The sequence below is a fragment of the Antedon mediterranea genome, chromosome 6, assembly GCF_964355755.1.
Source record: "Antedon mediterranea chromosome 6, ecAntMedi1.1, whole genome shotgun sequence".
In the NCBI taxonomy this organism is placed as follows: domain Eukaryota; kingdom Metazoa; phylum Echinodermata; class Crinoidea; order Comatulida; family Antedonidae; genus Antedon; species Antedon mediterranea.
This window is the reverse complement of record NC_092675.1, coordinates 6,431,467-6,457,616: the sequence shown is the minus strand read 5'-3', so window position 1 is coordinate 6,457,616 and position 26,150 is coordinate 6,431,467. Positions and strand designations below refer to the sequence as shown.

The 26,150-nt window shown below is 33.5% G+C and overlaps 3 protein-coding genes across 3 annotated transcripts; 1 reads left to right on the top strand and 2 right to left on the bottom strand.

The window, feature by feature from the left end:
- Positions 1-2,072: 2,072 nt before the first annotated feature.
- Positions 2,073-5,759, bottom strand: LOC140052023 (uncharacterized protein F21D5.5-like). The gene is made up of 6 exons (XM_072097395.1): positions 5,713-5,759; positions 4,854-5,135; positions 4,312-4,493; positions 3,733-4,056; positions 2,729-2,963; positions 2,073-2,573 (listed from the first exon to the last, which is right to left on the bottom strand). The coding sequence occupies exons 2-6, from the start codon at positions 5,125-5,127 to the stop codon at positions 2,326-2,328; spliced, it is 1,263 nt and encodes a 420-aa protein (XP_071953496.1). The 5' UTR covers positions 5,128-5,135; positions 5,713-5,759; the 3' UTR covers positions 2,073-2,325.
- A 535-nt stretch (positions 5,760-6,294) lies between these two features.
- On the top strand, positions 6,295-18,261 carry LOC140051069 (E3 ubiquitin-protein ligase UHRF1-like). The gene is made up of 15 exons (XM_072096159.1): positions 6,295-6,615; positions 8,352-8,603; positions 9,324-9,589; positions 9,928-10,096; positions 10,440-10,599; positions 11,067-11,253; positions 12,064-12,187; positions 12,493-12,705; positions 13,527-13,633; positions 13,724-13,886; positions 14,212-14,349; positions 14,564-14,696; positions 14,833-14,972; positions 15,296-15,394; positions 16,268-18,261. The coding sequence occupies exons 1-15, from the start codon at positions 6,460-6,462 to the stop codon at positions 16,412-16,414; spliced, it is 2,454 nt and encodes an 817-aa protein (XP_071952260.1). The 5' UTR covers positions 6,295-6,459; the 3' UTR covers positions 16,415-18,261.
- Positions 18,192-25,926, bottom strand: LOC140051903 (uncharacterized). The gene is made up of 9 exons (XM_072097250.1): positions 25,921-25,926; positions 25,599-25,671; positions 24,915-25,160; positions 24,337-24,436; positions 23,209-23,436; positions 22,462-22,555; positions 22,136-22,252; positions 20,977-21,123; positions 18,192-20,122 (listed from the first exon to the last, which is right to left on the bottom strand). The coding sequence occupies exons 1-9, from the start codon at positions 25,924-25,926 to the stop codon at positions 18,965-18,967; spliced, it is 2,169 nt and encodes a 722-aa protein (XP_071953351.1). The 3' UTR covers positions 18,192-18,964.
- Between the last annotated feature and the right edge of the window lie 224 nt (positions 25,927-26,150).

Below are 26,150 nucleotides of genomic sequence, written 5' to 3'. Positions count from 1 at the left end.
CCCTTTTTAAGATTAAGAATAAAAATCGAAAATACAGTACAGTATCTTTTAATTAAATTGTATAATATCTACAAAAACACATTTTGAGCCACCAGACCAAGAATGCCCAGTTCAGGGAGAGTTTGATTAATATGGCCATTGTTCCTTCAAAATTCAATTTTAAAAAGATGTATTTGTTATTACCGTACCTTGGTTTTTATTAGTGGTATTTGTACATTGTACTGTCCCTTTAATATAGAATACATTTTATTTACAATGTTAAATCATGACGTTGGGTTTTAATTCTTCTAAAATTAAAATTAAATGCTTATTTCGAACAAAAAGGGCGTAATTTCTTTCATGATAATTTTACTAGTTTACATAGAATTATGTCATTTTTTAAAGAAAATATTAATACCATATTATGATGTTTACATTGTTCTGCCTCTCAATTTTGTTAAGTGTACTATATTAAATATTACTATTATATGTATCTAAATCAAATATTTACAGTAAGTACAGTACATTCGTATGTAAATATATGTTGAATGTAAATAATTAAAAGGACATTTCAAACTTGTCTTGCTCTTTCTTTTTGTTTGAAGATTATACAGTTACAAAATAAGGGTGTACTGATTTTGATGTTGAGAAGGGCACATAATATTAGGGAGGGGCACATCTAAGAAGGTGGAGCTAAAGTTGAGAACATTTAAACACCATACCATATCTGCAATGCCAAAGACGTTGCCCTACTCTTTTTAAATATGGTAAGCTCTTTATTGTGGACATGTGCAATGTATATATGCAGGACCAACAGCTTTACTTCTCATCAGATTCAGAAGGATGGGGCAATGAGAATAAAATATCATGCCTCGGGATACAAGCAAGTTTGACAAGTTCCGAACCAATGCCTCTGGCATGCTAGCATGATATCCCTTATCATTTTGCCACCTCTCCCTCAATACAATGAATAAATGAAAACTGCATGTACAGCTTTAAACTGGCTTTATATGCTGATTTGTGGCAGCCATACGGAACATTTCATGTTAAGCTTTGTCTACACTATCAAACTACTTTGACAAAAAAGTGTGATGTGCCGAAATGGTCGTGATATGCCCAAATATGGTAGTGATATGACATCATCATGTCCATATATGGGCACATCACATTTTTGTTGTCACATAAAGTTTGATAGTGTAGACACATTTTGAATTCTTATCCCCTATTTCAATTACATCAGATTTGGTTCTGGAGTTTTTTAAGAAATTGAAGTAGTTTTGTTGCTTAAAAACAAAAAGTCAAATAATTGCAATGAAATAAAGATTTAAAAATATTTAAAAATATCTAATATTTATTAAAAGCTGAAAGACAATTGTTCTATACAGTTACACATTAGTGACAAATTTAATACAAACCCTCAATATATATTAGTATATTAAATTAAACTATATAATATAGCATTATTAAAAAAATTCATTAGAATAATTAATTGCAAAAACATTTCTACTACTTCACTGACTTCACAGAATCCAGCCAGAAAATGTATATATTTTAAAAACTTTCTGTTCTACCTTTATTTCGGATAATTTTAAATCCATATCAGTTACACATTCACGATGAGAGAGATCGAGTTTGAACAATACCATGAAAGCCCCAGTGGTCTAATGATTAGGACATCTGCATATCAAGCGGAAGGTTTCGGGTTCGAGTCTTAGTTGGGGCGACTTTTTCTCATTCTCACAGATTTCTTCATCTTTATCGTTTCAAATTAATTAATTAAATTTCAGTATATCACTGGGCGGTTTAGAATTTATTCTGTGCCTGTGATGTATATACACATACAGATCTATCTTTGTCAAAGTACTTTCACTTGCACTGATGAAGGGCTAGTGTTGCCCGAAAGCTCTGCTAACTTTACTTTATCGTTTCGATTTAGCATTTCACTTTTTTTTGTATCTTCATTGAGATCCAGCCACCGATACCCACGGCATTGTAATTTTTTTTCTTTGCCTTTGGATTTATATATATATATACAGATTAAAATAAATAGCCCCACCCCAGGTACCTTTCCCTCCACCCCCACTCCACCTTCTAGTTCTAGAATGATTGAGACGGTAACTATATACAAAAGAAAAACTACTACTATCATACCATACATAAATAATACATAATTAAGTATACAATCCCAAAACCTGAATACTTATACTTAAGACTTTCATAAAATGTCTAATCATTTTTTTTATATAATTTAAAAACACACTTTGAAACAAGCCAAGTGCGACCTCAGAAAAGTTAAAAGTACTGTAAACAAATAATAAATGTAAAAAAAAACAAAAAAAACCCAATTTAATAATCTGTCCATTGCAGAAATAACTTTTTATGATCCTCATCTTGAAAATGAGGCAAAAAGGGTAAGCGAAAAATCTCATCTATACCCTCTGATTTTTTTGGTTCGGTAAAGTTTTTCTTATACATGTTATACGCCACGTTTGGAATTCGCCGTACTGCACTTTTAGTATAGTTTTGTCTGACGTAGTTTAGATGTTTGGCTAGTTCCACAGGCACATCCATGACAACGCATCTTACTCCATAACCTGAAATTTGTAGTGAGATGTAGAGTGAAGTGTATGACTATAATTGGATAATTACTTACTACTCTATACGGTGCGCGCTGACATACTTTAATTAATTAGAATATGTCATGTCATGTCATTTATTATCAAACCATCGTTACATGAAATAAACTAACCGTTTTTCTTAGCAACTTGAATGTAAGCCTCCCTGGTCACTGATGATGGATTGGTATTGTCAATAACAACACTTTTGCCACCTTTAATTGAATCAGATGCAAGGGCGAGGCATTTGGCTTGGGTCTTCAGTGTGTCTTGGTTTACTCGTACATAGCCATGTTTCTCAAGGTAGTTTCGATAAAATGCACTTTTCCCACAAGCTGGTGGTCCTACCATAATGATTAAGTCTTTATCCTTCAAAATAAAAGTTTATAATTACTAATACTATACATCTAACAATTACTAATTATTTATAAACATATACACACGTACATTAATACAGTATATTCCAACATCATTTATTTATTTATTTATTTATTGTTTTATCAATGCTTTTGTAACTGCCCAAATTGTCATAATTTGTGTAGAATGCTATTTAATTGCAATACCGATTTCGCAGCATGTTAGTTGGCCGAGTGGACATTTCTCGGAATACTATATCTCACTATGCTCTCCGCACTTGTTGATCTTATCTCTTCCCTGCCCTGCTTTTTTAAGCTAAAAAAGGGCCTTTAGGAAAAGTTTTTTGGAGAGGAGAAAGACCCTCTTTCCCAACATCATAAATCTGCTGCTTAAGTTGTTCACTCAGTTCTATAGTGATCTAATATGAGGGCGTGTGTGTTGTGATTGTGATATCGTGGTTCAAATCCAACTCCTGCCGCATATTGCTTGTATCCTTAGGCAAGACACTTACTTACAGTTGCCTTTCTCTACCCAGGTGTATAAAATTGGTACCCGGTTAGATCAAGACACAACTTTGCGCTAATTACTACTGTAGCTGCATTATGGGAGTATGTTTTCATACATGTTTAATCCAAAAAATGAATGTAAAGGGCCTTTGAACGATTATTCACGAAAAGGGCGCTATAGAAATGTGGTAATTATTATTATTAATGACCGCACCAGATGATGAAATGATTGAAATAACAATAAACATATAATTAACATATAACATTATATTTACCTTTGGTTCAACAGCATCTATTTTCTTAATATCAAGATGCTTTTTTGGATCAATTGACCGCCACTCAAATTCAGTCGGACTCTCATCTAGAAAATACTCTTCGGGAGTTTGAAATTTGATCCCTACATTTGCAGCAAACATTCGATCACTTGCGGAGAAGTCTTTAGGTTTACCAGAAGACCACGCCTTGGGTCTTCCTGCTGCGTCACCGATGTAGAAGGATTCATTTAAATCTACTGAGATGTTTTCATTATTTTCGGTCATGGTTTCCCAGAGCACTATGCTTGGTTTTCTGTAGTGGCTTTCGCTGGTTGATACAAAAACCTGAAATAAATAAATAATACCTATTTATTCATCCTTTATACTGTCTTCTTAAAGGTTCCAATGATACATTTTAAGGGTTTTCCAGCTAGATTTTGTAGCTAACTTTGCTATTTTTTAATTGCTGTATACAAACATTTTCCAGGTCACACTCCATTAACCACCATCTTTGAGAATTCTTACTCTGATGTTTATATTAATTAGAAATCTGAAAAAAATGTTCACAAGTGAAATATAAGCATTAAGGTACTACATTACCTGAATAGGAATGTCAATGGCTGAAATGATATCTTCACATTTCGTCTTAAAATGCTTAATGTTGGTGTGTTGTTTTTCAATCCCACGTTGATTAGTAAAGATCACAACTTTGTAACCATCATGATGAATATTTTGTAACTTTGGTTTAATTTCATCATTCATAAATTGCCAGTCTTTTGGACCTAAAAAGTAGGACAAATTTGTCAGAAAATTTCAATATAGAGTAGAATCTCTGTTAACTGAATAGAGGGTGGCCCATATCTATAATAATTCCCTTGCTCATAAAAAAGTATCCCCTGAATAGGGGTGTCCCAAAGGACTGTAGTATTTCACTGTATACTGTGTTTTAAATAGACAATTAAGTATCAAACTGCACAGAGGTAAGGTACACAGTACACTTTTTATTATTAATTTTAATATTGTATGGGGAAATAGCTGTTTTTTATTTTGACAATGTTGTATAGAGAATAATGTACTGAATTATATGTTAAATTAGTGAATAACAATTAAAATAGCAATATACCCTTTTGGAGTCAAAGTACCTGTAGGCCATTTGCGACCACTTTTTGGACGTATTAACGTGTAATCAAGATCAAATCCCGCAATTTTACTCGATCCAGAAATACCTGGTCCATTGTACATTAAAACCGGTGTCAAACCTTTATCAGATGGCTGGCCTAGGTCTGTCCAATGTGCACTATCATGGTCAACATCATCCTGTGAAACCTTCCCGCCTTTTTTGGATTTTTTACGAGTGTCTGTTTGGTTGCCTGTTGAATCTGCCATATTCAGTTTTTTTCTTTTCCCGGTCGACATTGCTTGAGCTTGGATAAAAAGTATAAAATATAAGTTATTAATATATTTTACAGCTTTACTTACTTCAAGTAGAGGGATGACGCTGTTGGCATGATCATAGTAATTAAAAGTTTTATTTAGGCATGGTCAACCGTGAATCTGTAGATTAGCTAGTACTGTACATTATGTTAGTACTGTACGTCATCATTTCTTGATTATATATTTATCAGGAAGTACCCATTATGAGACCATGTTAATTCCACTGCTACTACTAAGTACTGCTAGCTAGCCATGTATTTCAATAAAGGGTTCAGGTGCCAGAACCTGCATAGGCTAGCCTCCCTAGCTTACTAAACTAGCTATCTACAAAAGGCTAAAATGGAAGGAATGTAGGCTTACTTTCTATTAAAAAAATAAAATGGCATAAAATGCAAGGCCTAGCAAAGCTAGCTTATCTTAGCTAGGCCCTAGCTTACAACTAACATGGGCTTTATTTAGCCCTAATAAAACACAACTTAGTTGATTAATATTTATATAAATAATTTAACTATTTGAGTATTAGGTGCACATATTATTGTTGACATAAACCAACGAAATTAGCGATACCGAAATGTAAAACCAACAGTTTATCCTGCACAACTTTGTAAACAACCCTCCGCAACATCGACAACATCCAGGGGTCGTTTTAATAGACTCTGTAAACAGCCGTTTTTACGGAATCACTAAACCAACTTTGCTATTTTTCATGTCTATTTATTCATATTTCCATTGATTATATTTTACGCATGTAAAATAAACAATAATAAAGAACTGGAGTACAAAAATAGCTTTAAAAATCCAAAAATCTATTGGATTTTATTAAAAAATATTCCCTATACTAGTCTCTAGGCAATTGTGGAGTAGTTTAGCACAGAATTAAAATTGATGAATAAAATAATCATTGATGATTACCTATTTGAAAATTATGATACTAATATTGACTGCGTTAGTATATGTATAAGAAATATCTAAAATATAATTGAAATTATGATTGATTTATCATAATAAACAATACGGAAAATGTAAAAAAATTTGACTTATAGTGTATAGGCCTATGTCTAAACAACGTCTGGATACCATAATTATAATAAGGTCATTTAAGACCTTTCGCGCCACTTGCTACATGTGTAATCTGTGCGAGGTCTCAGTTGTTGTTACGTTTTTATAGCTAGCGTTGTGTTGTGATTATCTGGGAAAAAAGTGGCTATATAGAACGTTGAAACATTCTTGAAGAATAGTTCATGTCTGATTAACAACTTGAGGATCAAGTACACATCCATTTTACAAAAGAGAGTTTTAGCGAAATAAATCAGGATGTGGATCCAAGTGAGAGGTTTTGTTGATGGTAAAAAGTCTATTCGAGTGGATGGCCTCTCGAAGCTTACGAAAATTGAAGAACTTCGTGAAAAACTCGTTGAGGAATTCAATGCACCACCTGAACATCAACGCCTGTTTTTTAGAGGCAAACAGGTTTGTTTTTCAAATTGTATTATTTTCAGTTTCTTTAGAGTCTATATATTATTTTGTAATGTTTATTAATGATAATCATTTATGATGTTTGACAAATTTTGTGTGATATACCGTCTTACAGTATTTTGTTTTTCAGACAGACGAGGTCTTTTTTTTCAGTGGAACCAATATTTTCTGGTTTTCTTGCTATGCTCGTTCCCCTTATACAAGACTGCGGGGGATGTCTTTCTTATTTAGTGCTCTGCTTTTAGTAAGACAATTATCACGTCCGAAATAAAACTTGACCAATTTCATCTGTCGCTTCAGATCCATGTAACCTGGGTCTGCAAAAAAATAATTGCTGTCATAGATTTTTTTAATATATCGAATGGTAAAGTACTATAGACTAGGATTTGGGACAGACCAATAAAATCACCGAATCAAGAGTTTGATAGATGGATTAAGATTACGCAATTGCAACTGTCGTGACCACAGAAAGTTGGGGGCCTAACCCACTAAATAATCTCTAACACAAAATCAGCAAACAACATACATGCCTACAAAATTTGGGAGGTGGTAATTTTTTTATCTGAACGTCGCCCTCCATTTATTATAGACACCAGAAGGTGAGGGGAGCCCAGTGTGACAAAGCAGTCTAGTTTAATAATAATAATAATGGCTGCAGATGGTCCGTACAGTGGAATAAATATCGTAAATTTGTGTTTGAAAATTGTTGTTATTTTGCAAAAAACATATACATAAAAATTCAGTTATTTTTCTAATACTAGAAAAAAAATTGAAAGCCAGGAGCACGTTGGTAGGCAGAGAGACGAGTCCAAAATCTCCCGGCCATCAATACAGGAATGTTGGCAACGATCTGTCCAATAACTAAATTACAAACTGAATCTTATTCCTAAATTATTAACCTAATCATCTGAATAATTTCTCAAAAATTGTTGACCGATTTGAGGTGGCAGGTGGGCCCTTAACAATTGGGCTGTGTTCCGGATCATCTATTAGTATTACCCTTGAACCTTGACCTAATGTCTAACCACTAGTCTTAAACCAGCTCGGCTTTTATCAATCCTCTTTGCCAAAATACCATCTTCTATTCTCCATTCACATTATTGCCTAATGTTATAGCCATTTGAAAAACAGCATTGAATTTGTATAAAATATCAACCTTTATATTCTCTTTTTCCCCAATGATATGTAATTCATATATAAAGTCTATTGAGAATGTCATCTTTACCTGATCACTGCAAAAATGTATTTTTGGGATACTTGCCAAATGTACTGAATTTCATGCGAAATGTTGTGTGTGAATCTGATCTCTGTATGTAGTAACTTTACCATTGTGGCCTTCTGACCTATTTATATGCCCACATGATTTGTAATGTCTTAACCAGAAACAAACCTTTGTGTTGAGTTTTAATTGCTATACAAGCCTTGAATATAAGTTTAAGGAAAACTTTAGTAGTGCGGCATAATAGTTGCATTCTTTCTAATTAATGTACTGTATAGCATTTAAACAAAATTTGTTAAACATTATTTTTTTTGTGTTTTTATCCTTATGATCACAAAAATTCCCTATTTTGCAGCTGCAAGGTCATGAGGTCAACTACTCTTAAAGTAAACTATCCCTCATGTTTACATACATGTGGTGTGATGTTTTGTTGTAATATATTGTGCTTTTGGATTTGGCCAGATTCTAATAATAAAATATAAACATTTCTTTTTTCATTTTTATTTTTCAGCTTGTTGATGGGCACTCACTGTTTGACTATAAAGTTGGTCTCAATGAAATCGTACAGATTATGGTGCAAAAGCCGCCTCCTCAACTCGATGAAGAAAAATCTGAGGAGGGTAAACCGGAGAGTGGTTTCTGCTCCGAGGTTAGCGACTCCGAACAGTCAGGTAGCGGAAGCTACAGTGGCGACGCAGCCATAGCAACAGAAGATGGCCCCTCCAGCAGTAGCGAGGTCAATAAACTTAGAGGTCATTACAAGGTAAGTGATTAAACAATTTGAAATATTTTGTGGTTAAAAATAAAATATAAATGTATCCCAGTTGGTGTTTCTTTCTTAGTAATTGTCCTGGAAAACATTGAACTTTGTATTAAGCAACTGTAGATAAAGGAACAAAGCAATGTGAAAAATAATTGTTAAACGGTTGAGTACATTTAACCATTATAACAATGTTTCTATTTTATACACAATATAATTGTATTGTAATGGAATAATGTAGTATTTGTACAATAGTCAAATTATTTAAGTTATATAATTCATTGTTACATTGTTTGATAGTTTACATATGTGGTAACTATTCTTTATTGTAAAAATCAAATTCTCCTTCAATTCTTATACAGTCCTTTGGGAGGGACGCCTATATCCAGTTAAAAATACACTTTCTCATGAAACAAATTAAGCAAACTAAACTATATAACTTATGGACTTACATTAAGGGACATTTTTTTGGTCCCCTAAAGCGGCTCTACTATTTTTTTATGATCAGTAGGCCCATATAATTCATTTTATCTGCTTATTGGTATGATTGTTTGGCAGATATTACAAATTTCATTTTTTGTAAGGATATCGCAAAGATGAGTCTAGGCTAAGCTTACAGTGTGTCTTTTACTTTGCCAGGAAAATGTAATTATTACAAATAACATTTGTATCGCCAAACACAAATCTGTTTGTAGCACTTTAATTGCAATCTGTTTATTACAGGTTGGAGATATTGTAGATGCCATGGATATAAGTATGGGTGCTTGGTTTGAGGCAAGCATCACAAGCATTACAATTAAGTCTCCTAAAACAACTGAAGAATCAAATGAACAAATTGTAGATCAAAATCAGAATGAGACAGTTGAGAAAACCACTGAACAAAAGGAAAAGAAAGAAGAAAAATGTGAAGACATGGAAACTGAATCAAAAGTGGATGGAATAGATTTACCAGAAGAGGGATCTTTAATATATCATGTAAAATTTGAGGGGTATGTATTATGTATAGCTTACTTGCACTGATTTAGGGCTAGTGTTGCCTGAAAGCTCTGCTAATTGTTCTGGCTGTTTTACTTTATCGTTTTGATTTAGCCTTTTTTTTTTGTACAGTATCTCCATTGAGATCCAGCCACTGACATATTTTCAGTAATTTGCCTTTGGATTAATATATAGCTTGGATAAATATTTTAAACTTACAATTGACGAGGTCAACCAAGTACAGATTTTATTCACTTGGGGATAAAAATATTGACTTATTTAACAAATTATAGTTAGATAGAATATTTTTATGGTCCAAGAAATAATATTTTTCTGCTTTAAATTTTGTTAGGTATGATGATAATGAAGTTGCCAATTTGAACAGCAAATACATGAGGCCGCGGGCACGTACAGTTTTGAAGTGGGACGAGATGAAGGTTGGCGATTTGGTGATGGCAAACTACAATTCAGATGACCCTGCTGACCGAGGCTTTTGGTATGATTTAGAAATCACAAGCATGGTAAATTTGATTGATATTTTTTATCCATATTGATAAAAATTTGTTATTTATGGTACTGGAACTTTTGAAATCAATATTTAAATACTGGATTAATGTCAAAATGTGTACATGCATTGTCTGGAGTTTTATTCCCCGAATTACACAGAGATAGAGCATGCGCAAAGCCGCTGGAGTATGCGCAAAACATTGTTATGCTGAACATTAAAAGCACTTAAGTTTTATCATATGACCCACAATTGTCCAATCAAATGACAGGAATCTATTTGTGTTATGTAATAGTTTGTTACTGTATTCCATTCATACCAGGCCCACCTCAAAATAATTTGTTTATTATTTTCTTCAGAAATCTCGTCGAACGTCTAATGAGCTGATAGGCGACGTTATTCTGGGCCCAGCTGGTGATTCACTAAAAGATTGCAAAATAAAGTTCACGGATGAAATTTACAAAATTGAGAAATACGGAGAAACTAGCATTGATCTTGAAGACCCATCCTCGGTTAGAAGTAAGTACTCTATAATGTAAAAAGTATTTGTACCAACAGCACAAAAATAGACATATTTTATTCAGATAAGCGCAACTCCTTCCTATGGATCCTTAACTCTACTGCACCCAGCTGACAGATAATATTATACAAATAATGAATGTTTATGAGTGTAATGGTATAAATAATGGCATAAGGTGAATAATGAAAGGTTATATATCACCAAGGCGACAGCTAAATGCCATTATTTGTACCATTACACGAATATAAAACATTCATTATTTGTTTTATATAAAATCTAAATAGATTCCTGTCATTTGAATCGAATAAAAGGTAGCAGATTTTTTTTTTGTACACAAAAAAAAGTACTATTAAACGATCGTTTAATAGTGCGTATATTGCATTCCATGTGACCCACAATCGTCAAATCAAATGACAGAAATTTATTTAGGTATTATATAATATATTTTATTATTTATTTTTTGCAGGAACTAACCAGCCAGATTGTAATGTTTGTAAAGATAACCCAGACAAGAAATGCAAGCAATGCGCCTGTCATAAATGTGGCGGGAAAGAAGACCCTGATAAACAGCTGATGTGCGACGAGTGCGATATGGCCTACCATCTGTACTGTCTAGACCCGCCCCTTGCGTCAATCCCAGATGTTGACGAATGGTAAGTTTATGGTTATTAGGGAGGTTTCACAACCTTACGAAAACGGATACATCGCACATTTGTGAAACTTTTGAGCTGATACCTATTCCATATTTGTAAAGCGTATTCGTGTTGACGAATATCACCAGTCATATTCGTAACTACAAAACGAGTATAGTTTTTGAGCTATTTTGCACATTTTGCATTTCAATCAGGAATGATTCATGATTATAAAATAATTATACTTTTATTGAAAATAATTTGCTAAAGTAATTTACTAAAATGCCAAGTCAATTTTGATAAATAGCAGTTTTTAAAGTCCTCACTCGCTTTGATGTTACGCTAGGCCTAGGCAGCCAAGCACCAAGCAACACTTACCCGTGCTTCGCTCAAATTTACCGCAGTCATATTTTGGACGGGGCCCCCAATATTTCGTTGCCATGCGAAACAGATTTTTACTGGCTTACGAAAAACGAATACGTGTGCGTGACGTATTCGTTATCGTATTTGTAAGATTGTGAAACCTCCCTATTGTAAAATGTGATGTAATCAAGCAAATATATGATTTGCTATGGAAACTATCGTGTCTATTAGAAATGTGTCTCTCGATATTTAGTTTAGACTAGACGGTCAAGTCTTAATGGGGTTTTTTTTGTGTTTTTATTATGCTAATTTCATTGATATGTATTGCTTTTGCTATTTCAGTGTTATTGTTTGTATTTAATGTATTTATTAGTATGGGGCAAACCTTCGATTAGCGAAAGAAATAAAGAAAATTGTCTTTGCCAAAGTTGATTGTATTGGACCCAAGCAATATTATTGTTTTTTAAGGTATTGTCCCCTATGTAAAAATGATGCAAGTGAAGTGGTGCAAGCTGGTCAAAAACTGAAGGAGAGCAAGAAGAAGGCCAAAATGGCGTCGTCGAAATCATCTTGTAAACGTGATTGGGGAAAGGTAGATTCAACACATTTTATATTTGATTTACTTCCAATGCATGTTAGATGTTGTGTGTTTGAACAGTGCAGCGCCATAAAGGCCAATTTACACGAGCGGTGAGCGGAAAAACTGCGATTTTCCCACGTAGAATTTTTATCTATCCTTGGCAGGTTTCTGCTTAACCACACTTCCGCTTCACGTTTTGTGTTAAAGGCTCATAAGACCCCTCATTCGCTTCACAGGAAAGTGCCCACTTAAAAGTAATGTTCCATTTAAAGGGGTTCCTGAAGTGTTGCTTGAAATTGTCTGCTTTTTTTTTTTAGGGTATGGCATGCGTTGGTCGGTCAAAAATTTGTACCATTGTACCACCCAATCACTTTGGAGAAATACCTGGAATACACGTCGGAACACAGTGGAAGTTCAGGGTTCAAGTCAGCGAAGTAGGTATACACCGCCCTCACGTGGCAGGAATTCATGGCCGTGAAATAGAAGGTGCTTATTCAATTGTTTTGGCAGGTGGCTATGAAGATGATGAGGTAGGCTATAAGAATGTATTACCGTCAATCTTCTAATAGTAACCCACTACTCTAATAGTAACCCACTACTCTAATAGTAACCCACACTCTAATAGTAACCCTCCTTCTAATAGTAACCCTCCTTCTAATAGTAACCCACTACTCTAATAGTAACCCACTACTCTAATAGTAACCCTCCTTCTAATAGTAACCCTCCTTCTAATAGTAACCTCCTTCTAATAGTAACCCACCTTCTAATAGTAACCCACTACTCTAATAGTAACCCTCCTTCTAATAGTAACCCTCCTTCTAATAGTAACCCTCCTTCTAATAGTAACCCTCCTTCTAATAGTAACCCTCCTTCTAATAGTAACCCTCCTTCTAATAGTAACCCTCCTTCTAATAGTAACCCTCCTTCTAATAGTAACCCTCCTTCTAATAGTAACCCACCTTCTAATAGTAACCCACCTTATAAGTCAATCTAGGGGTTACTATTAGAGTCACAAAAACTATTGATCGTTTATGATGCAGCCGTATTTTGAAAATAAGGAAATAATGCATGTTGATCTCGGGAGTGGGTGAAGATTGAGTGTTTTTAAGTTTATAAAATAAAGTTAGAGTTCTAATAGTAACCCCCCCCCCCCCTTCTAATAGTAACCCACCCTAAAATCAAAGAATAATGACCCAGGGTTACAATTAGAAGATTTACGTTAATGATGGATTAGAAGAAATAGATTAGTGACCCGATGGCATGATATAGAAAGGAAATTCTGCCATGTGTTCACAGTGTTAATTGGTTATTTATTATTGAATTAATTGCACTCTGTTTATACTATTTTAAGGATAATGGTGAAGAGTTTACATACACAGGAAGTGGAGGTCGTGACCTCTCTGGAAACAAACGAACCGCTGAACAATCATGTGATCAAGAATTGACAAAGATGAATCAGTAAGTAATTTATTAAGGCGAAATAATATGAGAATAAATTAAGTCTAAAAAAAGATTTAAAAGAACATTTTCTTTTTTTTTTCTTGTTAGAGCCCTTGCAAGAAACTGCAACTGCCCATTGGACAAAAAGAATGGAGGTGAGGCTAAGGATTGGAAAGCAGGTAAATCGGTACGTGTTGTGCGTAGCTGTAAGGGAAGAAAACATTCAAAATATGCGCCAGAGGATGGTTGCAGATATGATGGAATATACAAGGTATGATTAAATAATTTACCAGAATTCTGGGTTTCTGTCAGTATTCTTAACAAATTTCAATTATTTTAGTGTTTACTAGCCTACCTGATACAAAATAATGTGGATTTCATGCCTGGAATAATTTTTAATTGTCATAAGGCTATTATAGTACTAAATTTAGGTGTTTACAACATGAATGCAATGAGGACAGCTAATGCTATGATTCTTACTTGAAACTGATTCAAAGACACGTCAGTCTGAGCATTTTGTGATTTTAAGAGGTAACGTTTAAAAAAGGTGAGGGGGTAAAAAAGGTTCTAATATTAGAAACTAAATCTATTTTTAGATTGTGCAATATTGGCCTGAGAAGGGTAAGAGTGGTTTCAGGGTTTGGCGATTTTTGCTTCGTCGTGATGATGAATCTCCAGCTCCGTGGACGAAGATGGGAAAGAAACTGATCAAAGAACACGGCCTTACTGTACAGGTATACTTTTTTAATGTTTTTGGTTTACAAGATCATGTTTGGAAAAAATTAATATATAAATATAACATTTCGTTTTTATGTCTGAGCACTTGGGATACCAGTGCTGTGCCGATAGCGCCATCATATTTGAGAAATACATTTATGAATATGAATTTCAGCAAAAGAAATTATTTAGAAAAACATGTAATTAACTTAGTTATGATATATTCTTCAGTACCCTGATGGATACTTAGAGGCAATGGCTGCGAAGGAGAAAGAAAAAGAGTTGAAGAAAAAGGGAAAATCAAAAGATGGTGATGATGAGGAGAAAGCAGAGGGAACGTCGAAAGGCAAAAGAAAAAAAACTGGTATAGAATTTAGATTTAATACTTTGATACTGCATGCATTGGTAGTTTAAATGTGTGAGACTCCTAACTGGCAGCAAATCTGTCTGATGTTAATTGCAGTAAATAAATTGTAGTAACCAATTTATCTTGTATTTAGAGTCCACATCTGGTACACCGGCCAAAAAGAAGAAAATAGAGAAGGCAGAAATTCCCGCAGAGATGAAGAAAAAAATAAAGGAAGATGAAGAGAATACAAAGGCATGGAATGATGTCATGGAAGAGATGAAAAAAGGAAAGGTTTGTATAATGGCTTGGAGACTAGTGACATGCATCCTGCCAACCAGACATGGCGGGCCAGCCCAAGATTGGCATGGAGACTAGTGACATGCATCCTGCCAACCAGACATAGTGGGCCAGCCCAAGATTGGCATGGAGACTAGTGACATGCATCCTGCCAACCAGACATGGTGGGCCAGCCCAAGATTGGCTTGGAGACTAGTGACATGCATCCTGCCAACCAGACATTGTGGGCCAGCCCAAGATTGTCCGGTTTTGGGAGAGCAATAAATTTTTAAATTGTAATTTCTACTTATTTTAAACCTTTTTTTTTGTTTTTTCAGAGTTTCCTGTCAACTGTTGAAGAGGTTTTCATGTGTATTTGTTGTCAGGAGTTGGTTTATCAACCTATCACAACGCCTTGCAAACACAATGTCTGTAAGGTAAGAGCATTAAATGGGTGGTGGGTGTATCCATTATAGGGAAGGAAAACTGAAACAATATTAACCTGTGTGTGCTTGTCGGTAGCTATATTGCATTTTATATATATATTTCCCGAAGCGTCTAGCTCTGAGGAAAATATATTCCAGAGAGCAAAATATCATTCCCGAGGGGATGTCAAATCTTATATTTCACCTTTAAGCAGGGCAATATCTGTATAATACTGTATTGCAAGTTATAAAAGAACAAACCATTGTTGTTGACAATTGTTTGCATAGATCCACAACAATGTGCTATCTGTTTTAAGATCTGTCTACACTATCAAACTAGTTCGACAAAAAAAAGTGTGATGTGCCCAAATATGATAGTGATATAGCCAAATATGGTAGTGGTATAACATCATGTCCATATATGGACACATCACATTTTTTGTCCATTATGTTTGATTGACAGAGCTTTACTAAACAATAAACATTGTACTGAATGTTAGATGCAATGAGGACAGCTAATTGTTATGATTCCTTATGGAAGTTGATTCCACGACACGTCAGTCTGAGCATCTGCAAATCAAAATTACGTCGGAGTAGGAAAAAACTTTATTTCTCGACACCATTACGCAAAGCTATTCCACAGTAGTTAGAGTTACAAATACACATATTGTAAATTCAGAAGGAAATCTATTTCATGACTTTTTTTTCATCTTAAGCTATGTCTACACTATCAAACTAGTGTATAGTAGTGTTATGATATCATCATGTCCATATATACATACATTTTTTGTCAAATAAAGTTTGATAGTGTAGACAGTGCTTATTTAAAATAATCGTTTATTTTATCTTTCATTTTTTACCATTTAAAATACTTTTTCATTTCAGGCATGCTTGCAGCGCTCGTTCCGTGCACAAGTGTACAACTGCCCTTCCTGTCGACATGACCTGGGAAAAGGTTACAGTATGGCGCAGAGCAAAGTTCTTGCAACCATCTTAAGGGAGCTGTTCCCAGGGTATGAAAATGGGCGTTAAAGTGTGTACTATAATAAACATAGTTGATTGTTTATGTGGTATCTCGTAGATTTAATAATTTTGCATATGTTTGTGTCATGACTTGATCATTATCGATAGTATTAAATGAATGTTTTATTTGAACATATTCATATTCAAGGAAATGAATTTTAAAAACCTAAAAAATTGTCAATATTTAATCAAATACCTCCGTACAATAGGTATATTTAAACTCGCTGAAATGCAAATAAATCCGACAAAAATTGACCTCAAAATTTATTTTTATTTATTTATTTTATTTTATTTGAATGTGTAATACAGGTAGCAACTCACTAGCAACGGTATCACCTCAAATATGCATGCGTTTTAGCTTCTTTTTTTATATCTCTCACAAGTATTTAATTTTTATACTGTATAATTATTTTCAATATTGGCCTTTACTAACACACGTGCAAGATGTACAATTTTAATGGAGATTTGCACTTTATTGTACCATAAACTAACCTTGTAATATTAGATTGTTTTACATTTTTAGCTGTAGTTAAATTTAAAATTGTACATAGCATTTTGCATGCAAAATTAGTAGACTCTTAACTTTACTACCCTAACAACAGAAACTTAATTAAATTTCAGGATCGTATTACATATATAGGATAAAAATACTTAATGAATTAACACAACTGTAAAACAGATTGTAATTTAGTTGTGTGGGGAAAAGGTTTTGTACATAAAACATTCAAGATATTAATGTATTGTGTTAACATATCTACAACTCATTGAGGAATTCATGTTAAAATAATATTGTTTGGATTCATTGTTGTGTCTTATAGCATGCAAATTGGGAGTAAAAGATTGTATAAAACAATGTAAAAGAAATCAATGCGTGTGCTGTACTTAAATAGGCTTATTTAACAAGCATTTTAATGTTAATTGATCGCATCGTACTTTATAGAATTTTAGGGACAGAATAGAGTTATTGTTGTTATAGCCTATCCTATCTTAGTTTAGTCAAATGAGGAAAATGTTGTTTAGCGTCTTTAATAAGTCATTCTATCCAGGTAAGGCAGTATTGAGAAAAGGAATATTTATTTCATTGTTGGAATTGTCAACGTTGCCATTATCTGTATTTGTAGCAATTATTAGGTTTATCTCAGATAGCGATAAAAAGCTTGCATGATGGGAAGGAAATGGCGAATCGTTCGCTATTTGATTTGTTCATTCCTTCCCACCATGCATTTTGCAACAATGCTTTATACAGATATCAAGCTATCTGCAATAAACCATATTGTCTAAATAAATTCTTTGTTTGATTTGAGTTAATTTTTGAAAATTATCATTGAAGATTTGTAGAAATATTTTTATTGTTAATTAAATGTTATATTGAAACGCACAAATTGAATTTTTATAAATTGATTGTATAATGATAGTTAAATGTTTCCCAATATTTCATGTTCAGATATTTTTTTATTAATATTGCAACATTATTGTAATAATTGTATGTGTCAAAATTGAGTTGTTGATTGACAAACCCATTGTAACATGTTTGTATCTTATGATCATTACAAATATACCAGTTACAACTTGGTTCAGAATTAATCTATTGCAAATTTATATTGATAAACAAATCATATTGCATATCTCCAATTACCATTAGTGCATACATATTGCAATATTTACAACTTTTGACAGTTTTAGTGACGCTTACTTCCATATTTGTTGAATGTAGATTGATGTTAATGACAATTGTATTTTTGTGTTCATAATGAAATTGAAGGACTCCAATAAATGCTATTTTAGATTGAGATAATACAACTCGTTTAATGTAACATGCTTTACAGCACAGGTCTACATATTATTATCAAACTGTTTAGTTGGTTCGACTGAAAGATCTGAAATATACAATGTTTAATGGGTTAGAATAATTGACTGTTCCATTCAATGAGGCAGCGCCAGTCAGGTTGTCAATGAATATAAAACATGTTTACATCTAGGCCTACCTGTATACAGTACTGTTATTTCTAAAGTGAACTGTTGCCCTTTATTCTAACTACCTATTGTATTACAAAAAAAAATTGTGATATGAACCAACCAAATGGCAAGTTGCATCTAGATGTTTGGTATACTATAAGACCAATATGGTAATACAAAATGAAAGATTGAATTTGCATATAATTAAATTGCAAAAAACATGTTTATATATTTACATTAACAGTAATTCCTTAAGGCCAATTTACACAGACGAACAGTAATGGCAAGCGGAAAACTATGTAGCTTGTCCCACATAGAATCTGTATCTGCTCTGAGCGGAAACTGCCCGTCCACTCCGCGTTGTGTGTAAATGGTCATAAGGAATAACATAAGATTCTATATTTATATTACCATTGCTGCTCGTCTGTGTAAATCGGCCTTTACAGGGCTGTACAGTACATTTGATTGTTATCTGTTGTCATTTTTATTTAATTTCAAGATGCGACGAAGATGATGATGATGACATAAATTGTAAGCTAGACAGTGCATGTGTCCTGACCTGAAGGCAAATTAAGGTCTCTAAATTGCTCTCTAGCCAATTGCTTATGGATCCTTCCATGCATCAAATGTTTCCCAAGGTAGAGTGTGTGCCTTTCTATTTGGAGGATCTGTAGGATTCATGACACGTCTTGCCATAGCACAATTAAATTCTTCATCCTCCTGAACACTGCTAACAAATCTATTGGGGAACCGACAGTCTTTCTGTTCCTGCTGGGTATTTGCTGTTACTCTATCAAAAGGCATTTCATTCATTCCTACATAACCATAACTGTCTCTACGAAATGTTCTTTGTTCTGATTGGGGATTGCCAAAAATATTGGTAGGCTTGCATGCACCAGACATAATACTTTCTTGTAACAGATGATTAGGAGTATTGTTAGTCTTGTATGCACCAGACTGAACACTTGGTTCTGATAGGGAATTGTCAAATGTATTCCTAGGCTTGTATGCACCAGACATAAAACTTTGTTCTGACAGATGATTGCCAAATGTTTTCCTAGGCTTGTATGCACCAGACGTGGAATATTTATTTTGAGTTTCCAAATTTCCTGGAATTGTCATTCTAGCATTATTCCATAGGTCCGTTGAGAATTGATGCATCGGTGAAGTATGATAATGATTCATCGGTGAAGTATGATAGTGATTCATCGGTGAAGTATGATAATGATTCATCGGTGAAGTATGATAATGATTCATCTGTTGCGATTGAAATGCTTTAGGTACTGCATTACCAAAAATATCACCTGCTAAGTGTTCATGGTGTGACATACTATTTGAAACACCTGACATATTGGATTGTATACCATGGCTATCCCATGGTAAATGTTCAAATGTTGCTGGTTGATTCGTAATGCGATTATCAATACAGAATCTGTTAGAATCTTGAAATGTTGGCCAACCTTTCATAGCGTGTTCATATTGTTGATCCATTGCTTCGTATTTGTCGGGGAATAAGTTTCGAGAGACAGAATGTTCAATTGAATCCTTGGTACCAAAGTCATGGAATTCATTCTTTTTAAAATCTAAACTAGGAAATTCAAATGGTTCCACTTTAATTTCACTCGGCTTTGGGTGAAGGTCATATGATGCCATGCTTTTAGCTTTGCCTTCCTCTCTACAATCTAATGGAATGTTCTCAGTAAAAGGTAGATCAAGTTTTGGTTTTATATCTTCATTACGATGCATGATCGAATACAACCCCTAAAAAAGGATATAACAATTGAATCAATAATAGAGAGGTTTCGCAATCTTACGAATACGATAACGAAAACGGATACGTCACGCACACGTATTCGTTTTCGTAAGCCATAAAAAAATCTGTTTCGCATGGCAACGAAATATTGAGGTGCGTCCAAAATATGACTGCGGTAAATTTGAGAGAAGCGCAGGTACTTGGTGCTTGGCTGCCTAGGCCTAGCGTAACATCAAAGCGAGTGAGGACTTTAAAAACTGCTATTTATCTAAATTGACCTGGCATTTTAGTAAATTACTTTAGTAAATTACTTTCAATAAATCTATAATTATATTATAATCATGAATCATTCCTAATTCAAATGCAAAATGTGCAAAATAGATCAAAAACTATACTCGTTTTGTAGTTACGAATATGACTGGTGATATTCGTCAACACGAATACGCTTTACGAATATGAAATGGGAATCAGCTCAAAAGTTTCACAAATGTGTGACGTATCCGTTTTCGTTATCGTATTCGTAAGGTTGCGAAACCTCCCTATTAGATTTGCTTTTACTTATATTATATATATTTTATTTAAAGATATATTGTCCCCGTGAAAAAATATTTTTTATATTATAAAGTTAAAAAAACTGTAATTTAAAGCAAAAATAGTCAAATTGGTTGCCAGCCAATGGGTTTTTGGTTGAATTTAACCGTTTATCACTTCATAACTGAAAACATTTTTCGTTTTTTTTTCTACGAAAGTGATTAACTTTGTTAAAACTACAAAATAGCATATTCAAAGTCTGATTTTATTAATCTTCATTTTTCATGTTTTTGGAGGACAATACATCCTTAACTTTAGAATTATAAATTACCTCCAGTACTTTATTTGGTAACCATGCAAATGTTTTCATCATATTTGGTAAGGACATGTGGAAGATGCTTCTAAGGCCGTGAGTGGACAGTACCTGCTGGGCACTGATGGAGTTGAAACATGGCAAGGACAGAAGAAACTTCTCTTGCTGCAAGAAAAAATAAGTTTATATTTCTTTTTTCTCTTGCAAAAGGATCTTGTGTCTGTTAGAATCTTGAAGCTCTTTCACCTAGCTATCTCCGGAGTTTAACAACACACAACACCTGTATTTTGTATTGTATGGTGTGTGTAAACTTGTTTTTGTTAAGCAATGTGAAGTATTTAAGTAATATTTATTGCTTTCCAAGAACATTACAATTTATAAAACAGCATAAAATATGAATGAAAATAAATACATAGAATAATTCATCAAAGACTTTAGAAAAAGACATGGAAAGCAAGGGATAACCCTTTAAGCCCAAAGGTTTGTTTCCAAAGGAGTCCCAACAAAATACATTTATACAATGAAAATACAAAAATATAGATATTATATATTATTTATCTTATATTAAAATAAATTAATAACAAGGGATATTGAAGGGTATAACTGTTGATCCAAAACCCACAAAAGGAAAGCTAAGGGGCGTTAATGGATTTAACGACTAATATCCCTTTCACATCTGCAAAATGTAACAACTTGTAACCAGGTTTGCAGTGTGAATACAATTTTGTGGACAATTTCAGGATGATGGGCCTCTGATGAGGCCTGTTTTAGTTCTGAAATGTTTCCAGTTCTTACCGTGCATGCGTGTATTGCCCTGGTATTAAACTGACCAATCATAGTAATCAAATAGCATGCAACTATGTAGACTTGCCCCAAGTCTGTATTCATTGTCTTTTTTTTTATTTATTTGTTTTTATTTCGATTTTTGTCTGAAAATACATATCCAAAATCAAGTAGTATACATATGAAACGCCATATGTGCCAAAATATTTATCTTTTTACTAATATTAAGACAAAACTCCGTCTTGAACCAACACTATGCTTTCCTTCCGAGATTTCTTAGGGTTCGTGTTTGTGTGTATGAAAACGTGTAATAAATCGGGGGAGATCAAACCTGGTTACAAGTTGTTACAATTTATGTAGATGTGAAAAGGGTATTGGATTTTAACTACTGTACCTTGCTTATTGTTTCAGACAATTTATATCTTTTGCATTCAAGATTTCTTTCCAACGAAGCATCCGCTACAGATCTCACAAGTTGTGCCGTTTGCTCCTGACTGTAACAATACAGTATCTGTTAATGAAGAAAGTAAAGCTCTGTCTACACTATCAAACTAGTTTGATGTTCCCAAATATGGTAGTAATATGTCATCATGTCCATATATGTGCACATTACAATTTTTGTCACATAAAGTTAGTGTAGACAGTGATGTCTATTTTATAATGATGATTTATTTTAATGTTATTATTTTTATCATAATTATTCACACAATATTATTATACCTTGATTTCAAAATCATTGGTGGAAGGAGAATATTGTGCAGCTACTGCATGTAATCTTGCTAGGTTGTTTATCATCTGCCCTGAATATGTGTAGCTGTGAGGAAAAACATTAAATATTGATATATCAATCAACAATGTACATATCCATTAAGTTTGAACTTAAATGCATAATTGCTATCTGTGGGAAAAGGGAAAAGTGGCTTCAATCTTTTTAATTACCTTTATTTTATGTATTTTTGTATTATTGCGCTTGACGTACATGTATCAGAAAGACAACATCCTTGAGACTCGGTGGTCTTACTCTTATTCAACAATCAAAGTTAGTGAGATATTTCCCTTAAATATTGTGTATTTTACTTATCTCAGTAAGTATTTAAATATTTCCCTTCAATTGTATTTACTTAGAATAGATAGGAATTTGTTTAAATTTTCAATTCAATTCAATTTATTTCCACAGTATAATCACATAACATACAGGATAATAAATACAATGAAGTAATCATGTGGGGGGAGAGTCATACTTAAGTCAGAAACACTTTAAGTTTGACCCACCTCAAGATATAACATTAAATACGAAAAATAAAAAGAAAAAAAAACTAATAATAAATAAAAGAAAACAAAGCTACAATTTCTATTTATTTTTTGGGTAAGTGCTTCCCTTTCCCTTTCTCCCTAAGTTTGAATGGTGAATACGACCACTGTTTTGTCATCTATATCTTATGAATTGAACATATCAAAATATGTTACCTTGCAGATGCATCGTCATTACATATGAAGACAGCACAGTAACAACATTGAAGACTTAACCCAACTATCCTGTTGATAACGAAATCAACAGCGTTTTCCTCTGTCAATTGCTTTGAAGGTAGTAGAATTATGCAGGTCCTCTCATCGATCACAATGTCTGGAAACGACTGGCAAGTTGAGGCAGATTGGTCGGTAAGATAATCTCTTTCAAGCACTTGGAAATTAAATCTTTAATGATACAGTAATTTAGTACGTAATAGTAGTACCGTTTTGATTTTACGATCATTTAGGAAACCACATCACGATATTAACTGAAAATTGTTTATACAGTACTAAGAAATATTACTGTGCCTAGTATGTAAACATTATTGACATAAATTCATTAAACATCCACATAAAGTTTAACTCTTCATAACAAATTTTTCAATCTTCTATCAACTAAAATTCATGGTTAGTCATGTCTCAGGTCACATTCTATAGTCACCGTACAGAGGCTGCTACATCAGTACTCTATGAATGGATGACTAGTTGGTGACAAGAATGCTAGTTGGTCATACCCAGTATCGTTTTGATTTTACGATCATTCGGGAAACCACCTCATGACGTAATTCAATTGAGAAGCATATTTATGTCTATGCATTTTAATTTATTTCCACAAACATAGCAACATTGTGTGTAATATAGAAATACAGTTATATATGTTTGACCCGCCCCACAGCGGTGTTGCAGCTATGAGCTTTACTGGCTTAAACCAGGGCCCAGACCAAAGGGAAAAAGAGGCATTAAAATATGTTGAAAAAAGCAAAAAAACGCCTCTAGCGTCGGAGTCACTTAGGGTCCCTAACCCAGGGGCCTTGGGCTTCTGAATTACGCCACTACCACCACAATAAATATATTAATACAAACACAAACAAAAATTGTTATAGTTTCTAAACCTAATGAAATATTTCACATTATTATTAAACCTAGTTCTAACCATGGAGGAATAAGCTCCATGTTCTAATCAAATCAATTATCTTTTGATATTGCATTTGATTAGAATTTCCCCAAGTTATGGTAGAGCTCAGGTATAACACAACATGTTAATGTATATAATTTTAAATTTTCTGCCTACAAACTTAGACTAACCTTGCTTCTAACAATTGCAGAAGATGATGATTGGAAGTGACTGCTGATGAGCCTATAACAGCATTCACAATCGGTTCAGTCTCACCTGCTGTGGATGTTCCTATTTAAGAAAACAAAATGATTTAATAATTTTTTCCATTCCTCTAAAATAATAGTCTGCTTTTAGAACAGTAAGGCAATTCTACGACATAAAAAAAAAATGTACTGGAGTATATCCATGAATTGTGTGCAAAGTGGTAGGCTTAATTATGAAATGCCCAATCAAAAACTAATATGTGAGTGGCCAAATTTCAAGCACCATATTTGTTAAAGAGCATAAAGCTATGTCTACACTATCAAACTTTATGTGACAAAAAAATGTTACGTGCCAATATATGGACATGATGATGTCATATCACCCTTGGGCATATAACTACCATATTTATGCACATCACACTGTTTTTGTTAAACTAGTTTGATAGTGTAAACAGGGCTTTAGATTAGAAAAAAAATTATTGAATAGACCAGTCCATCTTTCAGTTCAGAAAAACATTTTCTCCATTCAACTAAACATTCATTATTTGTATATGCACTCTTACCCAGATGATTCTTGTCATTGTGCGGTGGCCAGACCATCTTGAGTGCAATATACCGTATATTCTGTCTATTACACATTTCTTCCCATGGTGATTCTATGCGGTGTGCATACCCTACTACCAGGGAGAAATGAGCCCAGGGAAAGTCCTCACCAATCTGGCTTTCCTTAAGGACCAGGCAGTTACAGTGGTCCAGTTGGGATGATATATCTCTATAGCCACTACCAGCAAAGTATTTGCATATAAAATCTATATAATGGAAAAATGAAAATTGTATTTTATATTATACATGATACAAATGAACATTTTAGGGAAAAAAGTCTTGGTTGGGAAATGTTTTCACTTGCATGTTTTCTCATTTATTAATACATATCATTCACATATAATTTGTTTTCTATATTTTTGATAGACAGCTTAGAATTTCTTATTATATGCATTACTTTCAATGTAGTACGAAATAGTAAGTTTAGCAGACTCACCAGTATGGACATGGAATGCCAAAGATAGAGAAAGTTGATTTTAGATCAGAGGCCTTTGTCAAGCAGTGATATATTAAACTAGTTAGCAGTGTACAAAATCTATACAAGCCTATTTAGTCTAAACTAGCATTAATATGAATAAAAATACATCTTCTCTCAAAGACTCTGTGTTATACACTTGTTATGACAAGTTGAATTGAATACTTACAAGGTAATTGACCAATGGATTTGCAGATTGAGTTCACTAAGCTAGGAACATCAAATGATACAATAATTAGTATCTGTAAATTGAATATATAATTTAATATATTAGACATGGAAAAAAAGGAAAAATATTTTGCGGAGGATTTAGTTTTTTTTTGGAGTTAATGGTATCCACCAATGATAATTGATTTTGAGAAGGAGTAAAGGCAATTGACATCATTGTAGATTATGGCTTTGTGATTGTACCGATGATGATGATAATAATAACACCACACCACAATTAAATTCTCCTTATCTTTTATATCTATTTTATCTTAATTCTTTACATTCATAATGAGGATAAAAATGAGTTGATATGCAAACCTTAGGCTGGTGATCACTTCCTTCCTTTGTTATCTTACGAGTGTACCAGCTCTGAAGCTGTTCAATAAGCTCTGTAATTTTTGGTGACTGAACTTGCTCCTTATCAAGTATCTGTAACTTATCAAACATTTTGTCTATCACATTTTGCAGTTCATCTGTAAAATCATAACACATAACAACGCATAAAATTCTT